Genomic DNA, 18979 nt, shown 5'->3' on the forward strand with positions numbered 1-18979 from the left:
AACAGCCAAGTGTAGTAGTTCAATTCTCTTACGCAATACCCTAACGAAACTTTAAATAGCGGAGACCCTAACTTTGCAAAGTTTGGAGGACCATTTTTCATTTCTGAAGTACTTTCGCAAATAATTACAACATATTTAATCTTTTATTCATCTGCATGAGTGCCTACAATCACATCATTCTAAGGATTATTAGGGATTAAGAAAATACATTAAATGTTAAAACTGTTTAAAAGTTTTTTGAATACCTCAGGACAGCAAGCCAGTGATACAGTTTACAGTTAGTTTTTACAGTAGTTAACGTAACAGTACAGATTTAACAACACAAGAACAAAAACGTGAAATCATACTTTTTTGTCCAAATTATTGTATATATTTTTATGATTTTAAATCGTAACTAGGGATATTTTTATAATTTAACGTGGATACAAAGGTAAGTGGCTGTCCATCGTAGGAGTACAATGGGTTCGCTACTTCTCGTTCGTTTAGAGAGGCGTGGATTCAAATCCAATCGGAGATGATGAACTCCTGACAATAACTAATCTGTATTTTTTTAATGACACCGCCTTCCCAATTAGTAGTTCTCCCTTAAGGCTAACTCTATGACATTAGGAAAGATCCTTGTACCTCCTCTATTCTTTTGCGGCACTTCATGGAATGAATATGTTAATGGTTTCCAGGATAAATCCCTTAAACAGTTCCCATAGCCTGCTATAGTTTCCACCTCGTTGTGGTCGCTACTCACCATCGGTTATTGTACTGTAGTATCTTCGATATGCCCAGATCCTTGGCGAGAATCAGATCATTTGAGCAGCTCTCTGAGACGCTGGAAGAAATAAGTCATCCAACTGGTTCCAATATCTGATTCACATCATATTCTCTTTATAAGGAGTGCTGTTTATCGGTGTTGCGAAACTAAGACAATTCGTTAATAGTTTTCTCAACAGAGGTGATGAATGCCACTATAAAAAGACTTTTGTTTTTAATAATATTAATCACAATGGACACTACATTTTCATTTTAATTCTTCAAACACGAAAAATCTGAGTACAACGCACCCACTGTCTATTGTGACTATTCCTTTGAGTGAAAAACTCAAAGAAATAATCACAAAAACTAATATATTCATCCCCTTTAAAATATATCCCCTCATGCGTGTTATCCGAGAAAGAGTAAGAAAGCCATCAGCATATAGTTTACTCAATTCATTTAAAGCCTTAAATACTTCAATCAGGTCTCCTAGCAGGTGCCTGTTTTCCAAGAGCTGCAATTTACAAAAACAGTCATTGTTAGTACGAATATCCTTTTGTTCCGACCCTCACTAATCTTGTTGCTCCTCTCCGGAACCGTTTCAACAGATCCGCATCCTTCCTGAAATGAGGCTTCCAGACCTGTATGCAGTACTCAAGATGTGGCCTAACCATTGCCTTATAGTAATATGATTGGATGCTCCATCTGCCGACCAATTCTTATAATTTCTGGATGGTGTAGCCTTGGATAATCCTGTGATTTCCTTATTCTTGCTATCAAAGTCCAAATGTATCGAGCATCAACAATAAATCCTCTTTGGAAGATTATGACTGAGATATTTGGAAATTGGTAATATCATACGTTCTGCCTATCTTGTCAGTTTTAGTTGTTGATTACGTTGATAGTAATTGGGGCATCTAGTTTGACATGTGACCATTTTTTGTGCTTTCCTGATTTGAATATACTGTATCTCCTTTCGACGTGTTAATACATATGGGACTGTGCTTATAACATTCAGGCCGTGCAGTATATTTAAAAAAAAAAAAAAAAATGGTATATTTTAAATTTTCCAGGGTCATTCTTCGATATTTTTTACCACTTTAGGATCCAGTTGAAGAAAATAAATGTCAAGTTTTATTTTATTTTATTTTTTTAATTATAATGGATAAAAATATAGCAATGTAGACAAACCTTGAAAAAGTTTTGGTTCTAATTACGAAATAAATGTTTGAAATGTGAACGGAAGCTCTGACATCGAAATTCCAAAAACTTCCGACATAAAAGTTATCTTCACTGGCCTGAACTGTTTGCTCGTGCGTCCAGAAGCGGCTGATAACCTTATGACATGTTTCGTGTTTCTTATGTAAACAAGAAAATGCAGTTAGTGAGAGGAACAACTTGCGCTGTTGATAACAAACAGCGATAGCCAGAAATGAATTGCAACTGGAAGGAATATTCAGATTTATATGTGATATCAAAATATGTAGCTTGGCTAATTTTGATATGTTTTACACACACAATATGTACCATTATTGAAGGCATGGCGGAAAAATCAAGAGGATTTAAAAAATCCTCTTTATTTTTTTGCCATTATTTGAAACATGTAATAATTTTTTAATCAGTTATTTATTATTTATCTATAACTATTCTCTGTTTCTTTACACCAAATTTCACTTAATTTAGCAAAATAATTATCAGTTAATGGGATATTACCGGTTTAATAATAATAATAATAATAATAATAAAAGAGGTGATAAATCAACGTTGGAGCCAACAGTATCATTATTATAACACTCTCTACCTTCCCAGTGAGTTGTCTTAGTATTGCACTACTTCAAATAATCAGCACTACTCTGAGAGGAAGAAGCTGTTTATTTGAATACTGAAGAAGACACTTCCTCGTGACAAGTTGCCACAGTCTTGCACTAGCTGAGTCTACCTATGTGGAAACAAAGGGAAGTTTGAAGTAAAGTTATATTGTGAATAAAATGAGTGTACCATATGAGCAGGAGTGGTCCCGGAATTTTATAAAGGGAAGGGATAAAGCAGTTAAAGAGAAGGAAGGAAATATAACCAACAGTATTAATATCAGCCATATAGTGCAAGGAAGCCACAGGCTTTTGTGCACCGGAAGAAAAAAGTGGATAAGAAAATACGAATTATGCACTTCCCTCTTTACATAGGTAACTATCCAGTTGACCACTGAATTTTTTCAAACTGTGAGCCTCAACTACTTAGAGATACACTGGCACCTCTCCATCCCGAGGAATCTCTCCTGAGTCCAAAGATGCCCTCATAATTAACTCCAATGGTTCAATACGCTCTCTGGCCGTTTTTCTCTCAAAATTACTGGGTATATGCCATAACTCCAGGAGCCGTACTTGCGTTTAGGCTCGAAAGTTTTCCTAATAAACAGTCATCTGTAATTTGGAAATCACTAAATTCATATGGCACAGCCTCTCATCATCATAAAGGGTTTTCGTCAGTAAAGACTAATGCGAAGAACCTATTGAATTCATCACCAACGTTAGCTAAGACTTTCTAAGACTTAGGTTATCAGCTAAGATTATCTAAGGCTTTCCCACACCCAGTGCACAAGGCTACGATCTGATTCTTTTCTTCTTTGTATTCATATACATGAAAAACTCCTTGTCCCCATTCTTTGCACTTTTAACCAGTGCTTTCTCGTACTCAGTTTTGGCCTCCCTAACCCTATCTGTTGTAGTTGCTGTAGGCTTCATCGCTCTGTAACTTTCCCATACTGTCTTTTTTGTTTTATTAGACTGGCCAAATCCGTGTTCATCCATGCTGGTTTTCTCCTCGTTCTATATTTTCTCAATGGTATATATGCGTTCATGGCTTCCGTGATTATTGCTTTAAAGGTATTCCATGATTCTAATTTACTCGCCCTCCTGCAATCCGCACAATTAATATATGTCATGTAACGCCTTAAACTGCCATAGTCCCCTGTTCTGAAATTGAAACCCGTACCTTTACCTATAACTACTGCAACGTATTTCTTCATCTGACGACTGATGACTGCGTTCTTGCCAATGGTTCCTGTACTTTCATCTGATTCGTAAGTAATGATGGGGTCAAGAATATTGTCACCCCTATTTTCTCTAACATGCTGGTAAATAATAATCATCTAGTTTCTTTAAAACTTTTGTCGCCCATGGCGAGATTCCCCTCCTAAATATTCCAATAAATTAGGGGCAGACTGAACTAGGCATAGAAATGAAGGAAGAGAATCTCATATTTATAGTTCCGGCGATAAAAAAAACAACAATCGATTTAATAAATAATTGGCAATAATTGATATCAAACCAACCCTCAGTTCTAAAATCATCCCAGACCAAGCTATGAGTAAGGAAAACTTTGCAATGGGTACGTAATAAAACATGCACAGAGCCTCTCCTGAATCCTCAAGAATAAATTTTTCTTGAACAGCCAATTCAAACGAACAATGGTTCTGAGTTGGCAGTGGAGAAAACAATAAAAATTTTAAAAGTTTGTTTCTTTTATGTCGACAGCGTCATTTAAAAGGCTGAAGGTTTTTATGGGCGTGTCTTCAAGTAGCCTTTTGAGCAATCTGTGACCAGGGGTCATCAGGGTTATGCTCAAGGCCTAATTCCTGCAGAAGCCCATATACTCGTACATTGTACTGTACATTCGTGCCTCACAACAGAATAATGCATCTCAAAGAAAACAGAAAATAATTACTATTTCTGAGAGAAGAAATTTTTTCAGATCGTGACTGGAAGTACTGTAGCAACCATGCCAAATTATATACAGTGTGCGTGTGTATTATGTGGGTGGGTGAGTGTATTACTGTAAAAGCCCGAAATGTTCAGTTTATTTCGGAATTTTACCACTCTCGTACGGTAAATTCTAGTACAGTATTTAATAAACTATTTTCGCGTTGCTAAAAGTTGAGTTGCAATAAGGATACATTGAATGGTATGTTATCAAGGGGTAGCAACATTCAATACATCTGTTTCTAATTGCTACCTGCCAGTAATAGTAGGACCTAATAATATGTCAACAGACCTGAGTTAGAAAGATGTAATAAAAAAGCAATAATTAATCAAAATTTAGGAACATGCTGGCAGAGTAACAGCTACCCCAACAGATAGCAGACGAACAAATATATACGCAAATTATACATACACTGGTGGGCAAAATTTAAGGATCAGTCAGGTTTTCGCCTGTAGCTTCTCATAGGAGTGGCCTGGATATGGGAAAAGCCTACCAAAGGTACCTCGTGAGGTACAGAAATGATGAAGGAAACAACACCGACACAACAACGGAAACAAAACGGTACAGAGCGACTTTATTCAAAAATGGCAACATAGCACTCGTTGCCATGATACAGATGAATCACTGCCAAAGGTGGAACAAAGGGAAGAGGTGGTCCTCAGTAGGAGATATGGCCACCGCTAATGTCGATGCAGGCTTTTCACCGCCTGTCCATACTTAGAACAACGTTGTTGATAAGTTCTTGCGGTAACATCGTCCATTCCTCTGTCAGCGCCATTTTCAGCTGGTGAACATTTTCTGGTGGGTGTGGACATGCCGCTAGGCGTTTTCCCAGATCGTCCCATATGTGTTCGATGGGATTTAGATCGGTCGGAAGAACGGGCAGGCCAATCCATACGAACAATGTCCTCACTTTCCAAAAGCTTATCAACAGCTGCAGTGCGATGGGGTGTGGCGTTATCATCCATAAACACGAACTCGGAGCCAATGGCAACTCGAAACAGATGCACATGAGGAAGGATTACCTCAGTATAGTAGCGTGCACCGGTTACAGTACCGCCTTCCAGTATCTGGAGTTGTGTACATCCATCCAAGATAACGCTTCCCCAGACCAGAACATCTCAATCGCCATACCGATCCTTTTCAGTTAGGTCTGCGGGGTGATACCGTGTGCCAACCTCTCGTCAGATTAGCTGACATCCAGAATCCCTGCTGAGACTGAATCTACTCTCATCAGTAAAGAGTACCTTAAGTAAAGATTTTGTGGTTGTAACCTTTAGAAATGGTGTTGGTCCTTAAGTTTTACACACCAGTATATAAGATGAGAGGGGTGAGGGAGCTAACAGAGGGTAAGAAACAAGCAGAGGCTAAAATTGGCAAAGTGAGGGAAGAAATAGGAGAGAAACAGTATCCTAACCCTCCTTGAATACTCTAATAATTCATGGGGCATAAAAATTTAGAATCTGATAGCACATAGACATAAAGAGATCAAAGCATATCGCAATGGTATTCGAACGTACCGGTAGCGTAACTGCCAAACACATGAAGTGGGGGCTTGGTATTTCAGTATGGCGTAGAGCAATCATCGAATATGCAATGAATCCATTAAAACAAATCTAGGTAAAGCATAGAAAACTTTTAAGCTAAAAGAAAACAACTGCGTGTACTGACATAGCGCAAAGGAAAAATATTTAAATCAGGGTATGACACGTTGTGATCACGGATAAACATTTCTGCTTTAAATAGAAAAACCTCGATTTAACAGACTATATTGGAGTGGCACCTGTCCTCGAAATCCGATTTACCTGTATACTCGAAAGAAATACATATAGAATCCGATGCGAGAATGTTAGGAATAAATGGTGTACGATGAAAAATACTATGATATAAAGAACAATAAATTTGTAATACTGCATTTTACTGCATCTGTTGTGGAGATGCAACGAAATTTTGAAAACAGAGTGGAAAAATCTGACCAAACGTTATTGGGAGTCTGAAGAGCCCTCGAGTACGTTCGCTGGTTTAGATGTCTGACACCCTCGCCAGGCTGGTAAAAGCGGTGAGTAAAGACAGAAACTCCCTGGCACTATATTGTAAAAATATTTTGACTAATGGTAAATACCATCATTCTACAACTTTATTACGCAGGTATACCTAATAAAGTGGCCACTTCATACAGCCAGTCCCACCCACTTTTTCTTACAATTGAGTACACAATGAATTGTCAAACTAATAGAGTAAGCTTATCTGCGAAAATATCTAAACCTCCCAAGCACTTCCTAATTCATTTCACAAATATACGTGGTCTCAATTCTAATCTCAACGATGACCATTTCCACTTGCAGTCTGCCAAACCCCCATGTACTTTTTCTGACAGAATCTCAGTTATCGGTTGATTCAACTACTGCTCATCTCAGATGCCCAAATTATTCGCTGTATGATTCCTTTGGCCTCAAAGATGGATGGTACTTCTGCATATGTCCGTTTTGACATTCCCTGTCAGAGACTTGGCAATTTGGAATCTCCTCTCTTTGATCTTCTCTGGCTTAAAATCTTTCTACCTCATTCTGTCAATTCATCTGTTGTCTCTACCGTTCTCCCAACTCCACTAATCACTTGGAGCTCTTTGACTTCCTCTCTTTGCAACTTGACTTTCTGCAGTCCAACTTTCCTAACAGTGAGGTAATTTTTTGGTGATTTTAATGTTCACAAATCCAGTTGGCTTCCGTTTTCGAGTCACACCAACCCAGCTGAGGCTTTTGCAATTACTAATGACCTTGCACAGATTGATCATTTACCTACAAGAATACCGGGCAATCCTAATCATACAGCCAACACGCTTGATCTTTTTCTCACAAACAACCCTGCTAAGTACACGGTCGAAGTGAGAAGTCCTTTAGGCACTTCAGATCACAACTTGGTGATTTTCTCTTCTCTAATGGAGACTTTATCTCATGGCTATTCCCAACTTCGTGTTGTTTGGCATTACAAGAATGCAAAATGGGATGACCTGCGAGATTTCTTTTCTTCTTTTCCTTTGTCGGATTACTGCTTCAAAACTTCTGATGTCAACGTTTGCTCAGATGTTGTCAATGAAATTATTCTTGCAGGAATGGAATCCTTTATCCCACACTCTACTTTGAAATTTCGTCCATTGTCTAAACCTTGGTTTTCCAATAAATGTGCTAAGGCTCTTCAAGAGAAGAACGTTGCATATCATAATTGGCTTGTTTCTAATTCTTCAGTGTCATTTTCTGCCTACACCAAAGCTCGCAACAATTGTAAAGCAGTGTTTGGCATAAATGTCTTCTAAACAAGCTACCATCTTATGGTTTGCCAACTGTTTTTGGTAATTGGTTATCCAGTTTTCTCTCTGATCGCTCACTGAGGGTGATGGTAGATGGCTCTCTGGCTTCTAAATTTCCACTAATGCCGGTGTCTCCCAGGTTCAGTTCTTTCCCCCACTCTTTTCCTCTTGTATATTAATGACCTTCTTCCATTGACTAGAAATCCTATCCATAGTTTTGCCGATGATAGGACATTGCATTCTACTTTCCATTTTGAGAAACCTTGCCCTGCTCAATCAGCTTCAACTTCTCGAAAATCTGCTACCAATTCCTTAAATACCGATCTTCAGGTAATTCTCCAGTGGGGCAAAGACAACTTAGTTGATTTCAACCCTTCTAAAACTCAGTCTTGTCTTATATCTCGCGAAAAGGATTCTTCTGCTCCTATGCTTATCTTTAGTGACACTGCGATTTCTAGACAAAATGATATATCTCTTTTGGGGATTACCCTGACTTCTAATCTCTCTTGGCACAAGCACATTACAAATATTGCTTCCTCTGCATTTAAAAAACTTGGTTTTCTCTTTCGCTCTCGGCGTTACTTTTCTTCCAAACAGCTGCTCACTCTGTATAAATCGCAAATCTGCCCTCCCATGGAATATTGTTCTCACATCTGGGGTGGTGTCCCCAAAACCTCTCTTAGGCTTCTTGATTCCATTCAGAAGAGGCAGTTAGGTTAATTAATGATTCAACTCTAACAGAGTCTCTCCACTCGCTGTCTCATAGATGTACTACTGTTTCTGCTGCATGCCTTTTCTACAGATACTTCCATGGGCACTGTTCTTCTGAATTGGCTTCTATAATTCCCGCTCTCTCTTTCAAAACAGCCCGAACACGTGCAGCCACCAGCTAACATCCATTTACTGTCCAACTTCAAACTCACAGAACCAACTTTTCATCTTCCTCGTTTATTCATTCAACTGCCGTTTTCTGGAACAACCTTCCTTCATACGTATTTCCTGAAAATTACAGCCTACAGAAGTTCAAGTCCAATGTCAACAAATATCTTCTTTTGTCTTCTCAACCTCCGACCCAAGCACGGTACTAAGTACTATAGGTTCTAATACCTCTCGTGTTTGGGGTTTACATAAAAAAAAAAAAAAAACCTCAGTGTATATACAAATTATCCTTCCTCACAGAATAATGATTTCACTGCTCAGCACTAGATTAGAGAGGTCTGGGGCGAAATCAATCTTCTACAACCATTATGCCTGATGAAGGGTATATTTAATACTGTACTGAAGCATATGTCAAGTAATAAATATAATGTGAGCGTAACTGCCCGATATATGAGTGAGGGCCTGGTATTTCAGTAAGGCACTGAATACGCAATGAATCAATTAAAAAGAAACCTATGGTAAAATATGCACATGGCAACAAACATCCAGTGCTTCGCCTACAATATTCGGTACATAGATAGCCTATGTGATGTATGAAAAAAAAATAATAAAATAATAATCTGGCCTTTTTCAAAACGTGGTTGAGTTAGTCATCATCAGGCGAGAGTAGCATGATTTTTTTCTCCCGGAAACTCGGGTTTTTCGTCCACAAACAGAAAATCGACCTCAAACACACGCAATTTACAGACAATATACACGGAGCAATGTGGCTTTAGTCGCTGGTTCTCCTACTTCTTCAAAATCGTAAGCGAACTTCAAAGTCGAATTTTGAGAAAAATATCCAAACTAACCAGTACCAAATGAATCAACAAGTTCACGATTAGTGACCCGTTTTCTTCAAACAGGTAGCGTTCGTTCGTGTATAAATAAATAAATAAATAAAGTAAAAATAACTGATCCCCGATATTTCTAAGATGATCAGGGTTTATTGCTGTCGCCCAAGGAACCACTGAGAAGATTTGCATTGCAAGCGGATATGTCATATCATCCTTAAATCCTCATAAGGCAAAGTGTATCAAAATAATCTCTATACACTGGGACTCGAAAGCAATTTTTTGAGTTCCTCCAATGCACGGGGATTAGTCATAGTTACTTATGAACATTATAGTTACTATCATTACTAGGATGCATAATATCGTCTTCTTCTGGCGTTATAACCCAGGGTGGGTCTTAGCCTTCTCGACGATGTACCACTAATAAGCCCTCCCAGAAGTCAGACTCCTCCATCTTCTTATTCTCATGGTCTTTAAGTCCTTTTCTACTCATCCATTCATCTTTTTCGCGGTCTTCCTCTCGTCCTCCTCCATGTAGGTTTCTATTTCATTATACTCAGTTGTTCTGCTATCATCCATTCTCATAACATGTCCTAATCAGGCAAGTCTGGACTCTTCAAAAATCTGACAATGTCCGTCCCCTGAATAAGATGGTTCATGGTTCTTTCTGATCCCCAGGATCCATCAACATCTTGTTCGGGCGCGCCCCATTCCAAAAAGGAAAAAAAAATTGAATCATCCAATTATGTAACCAAAGAAAAATTTCCAAATGAAATCGCACTTCTTAAAGTAGGATATATTAATAAGACCGTGTAAACATCTACACGAACTAATATTTCCTACTTCTGCTTCTTTATGTAGTTACGCAACATCTGTGTACATTCTTTTTTCCCTTTTATCAACAATCTCTCTTGAAATTAGACCAGGTCAGTGCATAACGAAGCTTAATTATCATTGCTGCAATTTCCAGAGGGGAAAGGATCATGTAACTTTGACTCTACTGACTGGTGGGTGTGATCACCCATCATTTATTTACTCCTTGAAGAGCAAAAAAAACCAGTGATGAGGGCTGGGGGGTCATCCTACTTCGTAAACCACAGTTAACTAATTAAAAATGGACACTACAGTACACACTAGGAGAAGAAATTCGTTCAAACTTATCAATTAAATGTTTACTAATATATCGTGTCGTAAATACAAGTTAGTTAATATACACAGTGCGTTACATTTCATGTACGTTAGTAAATAGTAATGATTCATGATTTGTAATTTTAAAAAATAACAGACTTTTATGCGAGAAACGAACATTTCGTTTCAGCGCATCCGCCACACTGTCCATTCCATACTCCAACCGTATGGCAACACACATATTCAGTACTTCAACTACAATATTCGGTATATAGATAGCCTATGGGAGGGGGGGAAGAGAAAGAAATAATAATTTGCAGATTTTAATGAAATTTGGTAAGTTTAGAATAAAATTTCATGAAAATCCACCCACCGGGAATCGAATTATTACATGCGGACGGACTGACGAACAAAGAAATAACAATTGTCGGATTTCTATTGGCTCAATTTTAATGAAATTTGGAATGGTTCGACAAATCTTTTTAAAAGGCCCAAATATAAATATTTTTTGAATGCGAACGGACGGACATGATGAATACAACAGGCACATTATGCATATATGCTAAGGCGCCTTTAAATTAAGTGAAGGGAATATATGAAATCTAAAAGTGAAAATATGTCTAGATAATAAAAAATAAAAGGATTAAAAACATAAAAAATAATTGCGGACAAAGTTTAATAATAATAAAAATAATTTGCAGATTTCTATTGGTTCGATCTAAAAGAGCTGGGGGTTTAGAAACAGGAAGGGATTGAAGCGACCGCCACATTGTATGCAAATTAATGTGAATTTTTATGGATAATTAAATTTTGTAAGAATCTGTAAATGCAGACCAGATCGGAGGCCTAGGGGCTTCTTTAAATTCCTCCCTCCTCCAATTAAGATGATTCCAACTAATTCTTTCCCTGTAATATATTACAGGGAAAGAAAGCAATTATCAAGCAGTTTAAAGTATCTTGAAAAGTAGCATTTGGAATTTCAGTAAGGAAAGATAGATATACCAAGGAAGTGACTCATGGTCAGATTTGGAGGTGACAACAGACAGCGACAGACAGTCGGAGGGCAAAGTGCAGTAGTCTAAATTTAGTAACCAGTTTGTCAGTTTTCCACGGATAATAAGTTATTCGTCCTGGCTGTACACTTCAGGTATGAAATTTGTTGAGAATGATGGAACACAGGCTTCATTCTTAAGAGCTAGCCTAAAGGAAAGGAAGAATAACTCGTCTAAATGGATGGGGGGAAGGGCAATGGAAGAACTGGTCCTGGCCCACTGCAGTTTGTGTAATGAGTCTCTTTCTTAAGAATCTAAGAGATAATGGCTAATAGTTGTTCTGTACTACATCAAAATGATTACACACTATTCAGGGAAGACACGTGTAGAGGGAGGGGAAATCAGTGAGGGCTTTTTTTCCTGGTACTGAATTTAACCTACCCCAAAACTTCTACCTACTCTCCTGGAAGTATTATAAATGGATAATCACGCCCTGTTTATTTGTAAGAGATAAGTGGACAGTTGAAAAGAATAAGACCTTCATATTGCAGATTACCGCCATATTACATAACATATAGCGAGAAGTGCTATTTATCTTGTAATGCGACACATAGACAACTCGTTGCGGTCTCACAAAACGAGAGATCAATGCCATCGTGAAAGATTGTCATTATAATTGCGTCATTTGAATACGTAAGCATATATTTTGGTATACACAATGGTAGAGCATTATGATGTGGAGTTTCCATGGAAACATCTTTCTTCGAATCCTATGAGTTTCATGCATCTTACAACTCGTTATTTTTAACCTATCCACTATTGAAATCCGAGAGTGAAACAACGTACAAAGATTTCTTTAGTTTGTAAATACAGTAAATCGCCTCAATGATTGCTTATTGTTAAAGGTCAAGGTTCACAGAAACTTGTCACATCGCCAACATGCTCCGGAGAGAAAGGCTGCGTTATGTTCGCGGTTGATAAATAATTACAGGAGGTGGCCGAGATCAGCACAAGAACTTGTTTGTTCGTTAGTGTCATTTACGATATTTAAACCACTGGAATATATCCGAAGGCATAATCTCGTAGCTGCTGTCATGCACGGCGTGATGAATTCCATCTCCATCTTCTTCTTCTGTCTCTCTTTTTTTTTCTTTCTCCGAATTTCTTGGAAGCTCAGAACGTGCCACATAGTTCATGATTAAGCAACAGCTTCAGGCGGATAAAATTGCAAGATCGACAATGGTAGCAGGAGGGATGTGACCTATTTCGATTTGCCCATGCCGTAACTACATGACCTGATATGCTAATGCAAGGGTTATGCCAGGGTCAGCAATACATTTAAAGTTCGTAACCGAACGCTCATTCTAAAATATCGTTTTCAATTTAAGTGGTATCTTCTGACACAACGATTTACACTCAAGCTATTGAAATTTGCTAAGAGGAACAAAGAACATGCAATAATTCCAAATCCTCTAAAAATAAGTTTTATTTTTAGACAATTTTCGTTAATAAACTGTAACGTAATTTTTTTTTTAATGGAAGAAGTACCATTGCTGTTACTTTCAATAGAAGATTATACATCTGTTAAGGAGTTAAAGACAAGTTGTTCACGTGATAGTGGCACGTTTTCGAAGGCGTGATCGCGTGGTCGGCTAGACGCCGATTTTCTTGTTTTTGTAAGGCTACATTTCTTGCGCTGCACCTCCTCATCTATTGTAAAATTGGGCGTTCCTCATGCGCGGAAAACTCAGTACACAAAATGAATCCGACAATGGGAACCCAGTGGGCAACTGCATTGTCCATCTAACAAAGTACAGGTGTGCACGCACTACATTATAAACAAATGAAGGGCCGTGTTAAGATGGAAGCCACCGCATCCTGGTGCTAGTTATCAGAGACAGCAAAATGAATAATACCAATATGACCTTATCATGTGAGCGAGAAAGGGCAGCAGCTTTTTCTTTTCATTCGGGTACCTTAAGAGTCTTGACACGGCCCTGATCTAACGTCTGTTCAGACGTTTACGTGAAGCAACGTAATGAGATAAGAAACAAATGAGATAACTTTTACTACACATTATATTCTTTATAAACTTCCCCCTAAAAAGTTTGGAATCACGTTTAATTTTTCTTAATTTTCAAAGTTTTTATTAACTCATTTATGCCTAGCACTTTATTGCCACTGCATGGATTTCTCCACGCAGTGCAAAAAGGCCAAGGGTATTTTATAAATGATTTACCAGAATTCTAGGAAAAATGAGGTTATAGTTCCATTATAGAAATCATTGTAAAATCCTACTGGAACATCGTATTCAGGTCTGGAAGCCAGATCCTGAATACAACGATCCAGAAGCGATTTTCCATAGATTCAATACAGTATAATGATGATATAAGGATAGGATGCGTTCCAAAAAAGAAAATGTTCACTCTCAAAAATACAAGTGAGATAACCATAAGATTTATCTCTAATATATGTGCTAACAACGGAATTTAAAACTTCTTTAACAACAGGATTTAAAATAATATTATTGCAGTTTACAGTGCAAGTGGATTGCATTTGTGGAGCCATATTTATGAATTAATGGAACATATGCCTCGTGGGTAGCACAGTTCGTATAACACTGGTCAACACATAAAATGTTACGAAAACCAAAATACCCAATCTAGACTAATTTAATGCTGCTGAACACGAAAATCACATTAAAATTTGTAGATTGACTATTGTTTTCGAATTACAGTAGGAGTATCATGTTAGTGAGTTACTCTACGTTATCAACTACGGTTCTCGGCAAAATGCATGGCAACACAACAGTTTCAGTATCACCATGCTCTTATCACGTGATCGGCAACTGTCGCCTCGCTCTGCATCACCTGATAAGTTGTTACCGCCTCAAATGCGTCTTTAACTCTGTTGTCGTTATCCTCGAATACTGGGACTGGGTGATTGATTCTCAGTTAACGGTTGTTCTCTGTGAGATTCCTAATGACGTGAGGTATTTTTATGGGTTTTTTTTCACAATGTGAGTCAGTTAATCGATCTCTGGCTAGGTTAGCATGGTTTTTCTCCTGGAAACTAGGGTTTTTCATCCAGCAAACCGACAATAGGGCATACAACACTGTTTGTTTGTTTATTGTGCCGTATATATTATATTTGTAAACTGCGTGTGTTCTGTTGTCGATTTGCTATTTCGTGGACGAAAACTCCAACTTTCCGGGAGAAAACAAACCACGATATCCCTCTCTTGACCCCAACTAACAGCCACGTTGTGAAAAAGGCATAAAAATTCCTCACGTCATCGATGGGATTCACTACAGTACTGCAATTTAGCACAATGGCTTTGGAGATAAGTTTGGACTCGAGTACGGTTATTATTATAGTAATAACCCTACGTAAGTGTTTCTTTCTTATCCATTTTTACGTGTAAAATCTGCTTTATGAAGTCGTAGAAAATTTCGTAACATCAAGATGGAATACCCGGTGTCGTAAAAATTTTTGTTCGTAAGATCGAAATTGGATGTTCATAAACTGGGTGCTCACTGTAGGTGAAATATATAAAACGCTAAAGGGGGTGAATAAGGGCTGTATATTCTTTCTGGGAGACAAAAACCACTTTGCATAAACTGAAGGGAGAGTACTGGATCTCAGAACCTGAAAGTTTACTTTTAGCCAAGAAATGGTTACTGAATGAAATACCTGCCAAGGTCGCTGAGGTTGAGAAGACTTGAGAAAGTTCAAGGTGAAATTGGACAAACACTTATTAGAGCTAGTAGAACCAGACAAGATTTTTTTTTTTTTTTTTGCATAAGCTGCGAAAGTCTGACTTACTGGCTTTTATTTGTCCATTTTAATTTTAAGTACAGGCAGTCTCTGAGTTACGTCGTTGGCATTATATCGCTCGATATACCGTCCTTTTAAAATTTCAAAATTTTAAATTTTAGATTTAAAAAATTTCGCATTTTCTCTCTCTTCGTCAAGGAGTATTATGAGAAAGAAATCTCAACAACAGGGCCATGCTTGTTTTTGGCACTGCATCTGGCCATACTATAAACATTAAATGTCTATATTACAACACAGAAGTAGTTTTAATGTGAAAAAAAGCGATTTTTTTTTCTTGCAACTGATGTACCAAAGGGTGGTATAAAAATTCAATCACTGTATCTCATAACTGAATTAATAATTAAGAAAGTAATGAAGTTGAAACCACTTTAATAAGCAAGTTTTTTTTGGGGGGTGGGATACTACTGCTATAATTTTAACAGATAAATACTGCTTTAATTTGCTAGATAATGGAACTGCGAGAACTCATCTCTTAGGATCACAAAGATTTAGGCTGCTTCACAGTCACCTTATTTAAAACGTGAAGAACCAATAGGAGGAAACCCGTTCTTCCGGACAATGACCTTCAGCATCCTACACCACATGTCAAGTGAAGAATGTGCTGCCAAACTGGTTTCAGAAACCGCCAATCGAAGCGGTAAAATTTATAGGAGGTATGTGACCATAAACTTGTAAACCTCCAAAGTGAAGGCTGGAGAAACAGCTGGACACACCTGCCCCAATATGTACCGCTGTAAAAACAGTTAATACCACTAGAGACAACTTTTTGGTCCCATGTACAAAAAATTATCATGGAGGAGAAAATTAAATACTGCGAAAGGTCACAGAAAGCGAAAAAAAAAATAATAATAAAACTACCATTAAACGTAATCAAATTGCTGGAATAGCGGATAAAGAGTTGTAAAATGGGTACTTGGAACGTCATTAAAGAGAGTGGGTAATTAAGCCTTCCTGGAAGGCATAAAGTATGAGGTATGCAGGAAATATGCTGTCACTTTGAATCCAAACTGTGTCGAGATACGTACAGCGAAGTACAAACAGAAACTCCAGCTTCTGTGGACCGTATATCATTTGCTGGTACATGACATGCATCCTCGCCAATTTTCTTCTTTTAGCTTCTTTTTCTGGGCATTATAAATATCCTTGTTTCTTCCGCTGTTTTTCATTCTTCTCAAAACAAACAACTACTCAGTCTGTTGCTTAAAAGGGCTCTATATAGCTAAAATTGCCGAAAGAGAACGAGCTCAGGAAATTCTGTTTCGAAAAATATTTATTCTACTACAAACTGAAACAGTTATAAAATTAACAGTCCATGAACTTCTTCGAATGCCAAGCCTACTTCCGTTAGAAAAAAAAACAGAGGGCGGTAGTATGATTCATTCGTCACTACACACTTCCTCTTGCGCTAATTAAGGTCTAATTTGTTATACAATTGCGCAAGATATGGTCAACAAGGTTACCAAGAGATCGAGCTCTAAAGAAACAATACTTTTTCTTTGTTCTCCCTCAAATTTGATGATTCACAATTATGGAATTTTATTCTTACACACGAAATCTTGCGCAAGTCCAGTTTTATTCGCTCTGTACAGATTTCCTGTCTAAAGTCTAAAACAGATGGAAAAGGCCAGGCCAAATAAAATTTTAGCAGAATTAGGTTTCTGATAATGAATATCCAAAGTTAGAAATTATTACCCAGGAGATAAAATAAAAATATAAACTTGTAATACATTAATTTTACTTCTCTCTTTAAGTTAGGGCGATTCATAAGATAAATCCCAGAGTTCATTGCCACTCATCTATCTTTTCGTGCCCCTCCTCTGTCCCTCTAAGTATAATAACTTAGTGTCTACCCACGTACACACGCTGAGCCTGAAATATCGCTCTCTCTCGTGAACTAATTTCTAAGGGACGGTGTGAAGTAATTTTCTTAGGGTAGTATTAATCTTGGACGATGTGATGACATCAAGTGGGAGATTATTAATAGTAATAAATAGTTCACTAGCATAAACCGGATGTGCTCTGTTAGGCTAAGGGCTAGTCAACTACCGCCTCGTGCTAGGGATGAATGTAGTAAGTACAGGATCTTAACTAAGCAGGGCAGCCTTCATTTATAACAAACATCAAAAGAATATTTTGAAAACAGCGAACTCCAACTATAAAGCTATCAGATAGATACATTGGAAAAGGATTATTAATTATATTTTTAACTTCACCAGAGAGCCAGTAGGAGCGATATAGGAGAGGGGGGGAGGCCTGCGTATTAAAAATAAGCTGAAGTAAAAATATAACAATTTTTTTTACTTGCCACAGGAAAAAAAACGGATTAAAATTAGCAAATAACCTTTATTGATATCATAAAAAGGTAAAAATATAGTTAAAAGTTTTTAATCTGCTTTATAAGACACCTCTAATCACAGTGGTTCACTTGATATCGATGGTTTAACTGTTGATCCTATCCATGTTGTTGATAAACAATAGATATTGCGCATCTATTCACACATGATGGATTTTTTTAGCGATGCTAAAAGAGTATCAAATTCGGGTTGGATATGATGTAGTAACAAAGGAACTGGATGCTAAATATAATTTTGATACCATATACTTAGATTTCATAAACGCTTTTGATGCCTTTGCACATAAAAGACTGCTGTACAAATTGGGGAAATGTGGCATTAGGGGCAAGTTACTGCTGTGGATGAGTGGAAGAAGACCAATGGTCGTTATCAATGGGTACTGCTCTTCTTGGACTACTGTTATTAGTGGAGTTCTCTAGAGTTCAGTGCTGGGCCCAGTGTTGTTTTTTATATTTATTAATGTTATTGACAAAGGAATATCAGGCTTAATATCTGAGTTTTGCAGATGATACAAAGGTTAGTAGGACGGTAATCAGGGTACGTTACTGCAACAACATCTACAAAAATTAAGAAAACAGGCTGAGAAGTGGAAACTGAAGGTTAACATAGACAAATCCAAGGTACTGCATATGGGTAGCAGTAATTCCAGAACAACATACTAACTGTATAGTGCCATACTGAGGGTAGTGGAGCATGATAACGACCTGGGTATAATTGTGTAGTCAGACATGAAGTTCCCTGAGTTGGTAGGAAAGCAGATGGGTTTTGTAAATGATGAATTTTGCCAGCAAAGATAAGGAGGCGATTATCCCGTTGTATAAGGCAATGAATTGTTAGGCCACATCTGGAGTACTGCATACAGTTCTGGAAGCTTCACTTTAGGAAGGATGTGGATCTATTGAAACAGGTATATAGAGAAGAGCAATGAGATAAGTGACAGGAACAAAAGGGTACATTTCTGCAAATTGCAGAGTTTGGAGACTAGGAACCTGCGAGGAGATCTGATTGAGGTGTTTTATGGTTTTGAATGGATTGAGTAGTCTCAATGTTCATGGTATTTTTTGAATGGCTCAATGTTGAAAGTCAAAAATTCAAATTGGGGAAGGTGGTTGCAGGATAAATATGCGGAAGTTTTCCTTCAGC

The 18979-nt window shown here is 37.7% G+C and overlaps 1 protein-coding gene across 1 annotated transcript in view; it reads left to right on the forward strand.

Annotated features, from left to right (window-relative positions):
• The first annotated feature begins 14906 nt into the window (after positions 1-14906).
• LOC150083963 (uncharacterized) overlaps positions 14907-18979 on the forward strand; it is a 96338-nt gene continuing 92265 nt past the window's right edge. Inside the window, exon 1 of the mRNA XM_090375667.1 lies at positions 14907-15034. Within this exon, the coding sequence (XP_090231793.1) occupies positions 14944-15034 (91 nt within the window). The 5' untranslated portion in view covers positions 14907-14943. The remainder of the gene's footprint in view (positions 15035-18979) is intronic.

The sequence above is a fragment of the Mastigoproctus giganteus genome, chromosome 6, assembly GCF_048544385.1.
Source record: "Mastigoproctus giganteus isolate SK-2022 chromosome 6, ASM4854438v1, whole genome shotgun sequence".
In the NCBI taxonomy this organism is placed as follows: domain Eukaryota; kingdom Metazoa; phylum Arthropoda; class Arachnida; order Uropygi; family Thelyphonidae; genus Mastigoproctus; species Mastigoproctus giganteus.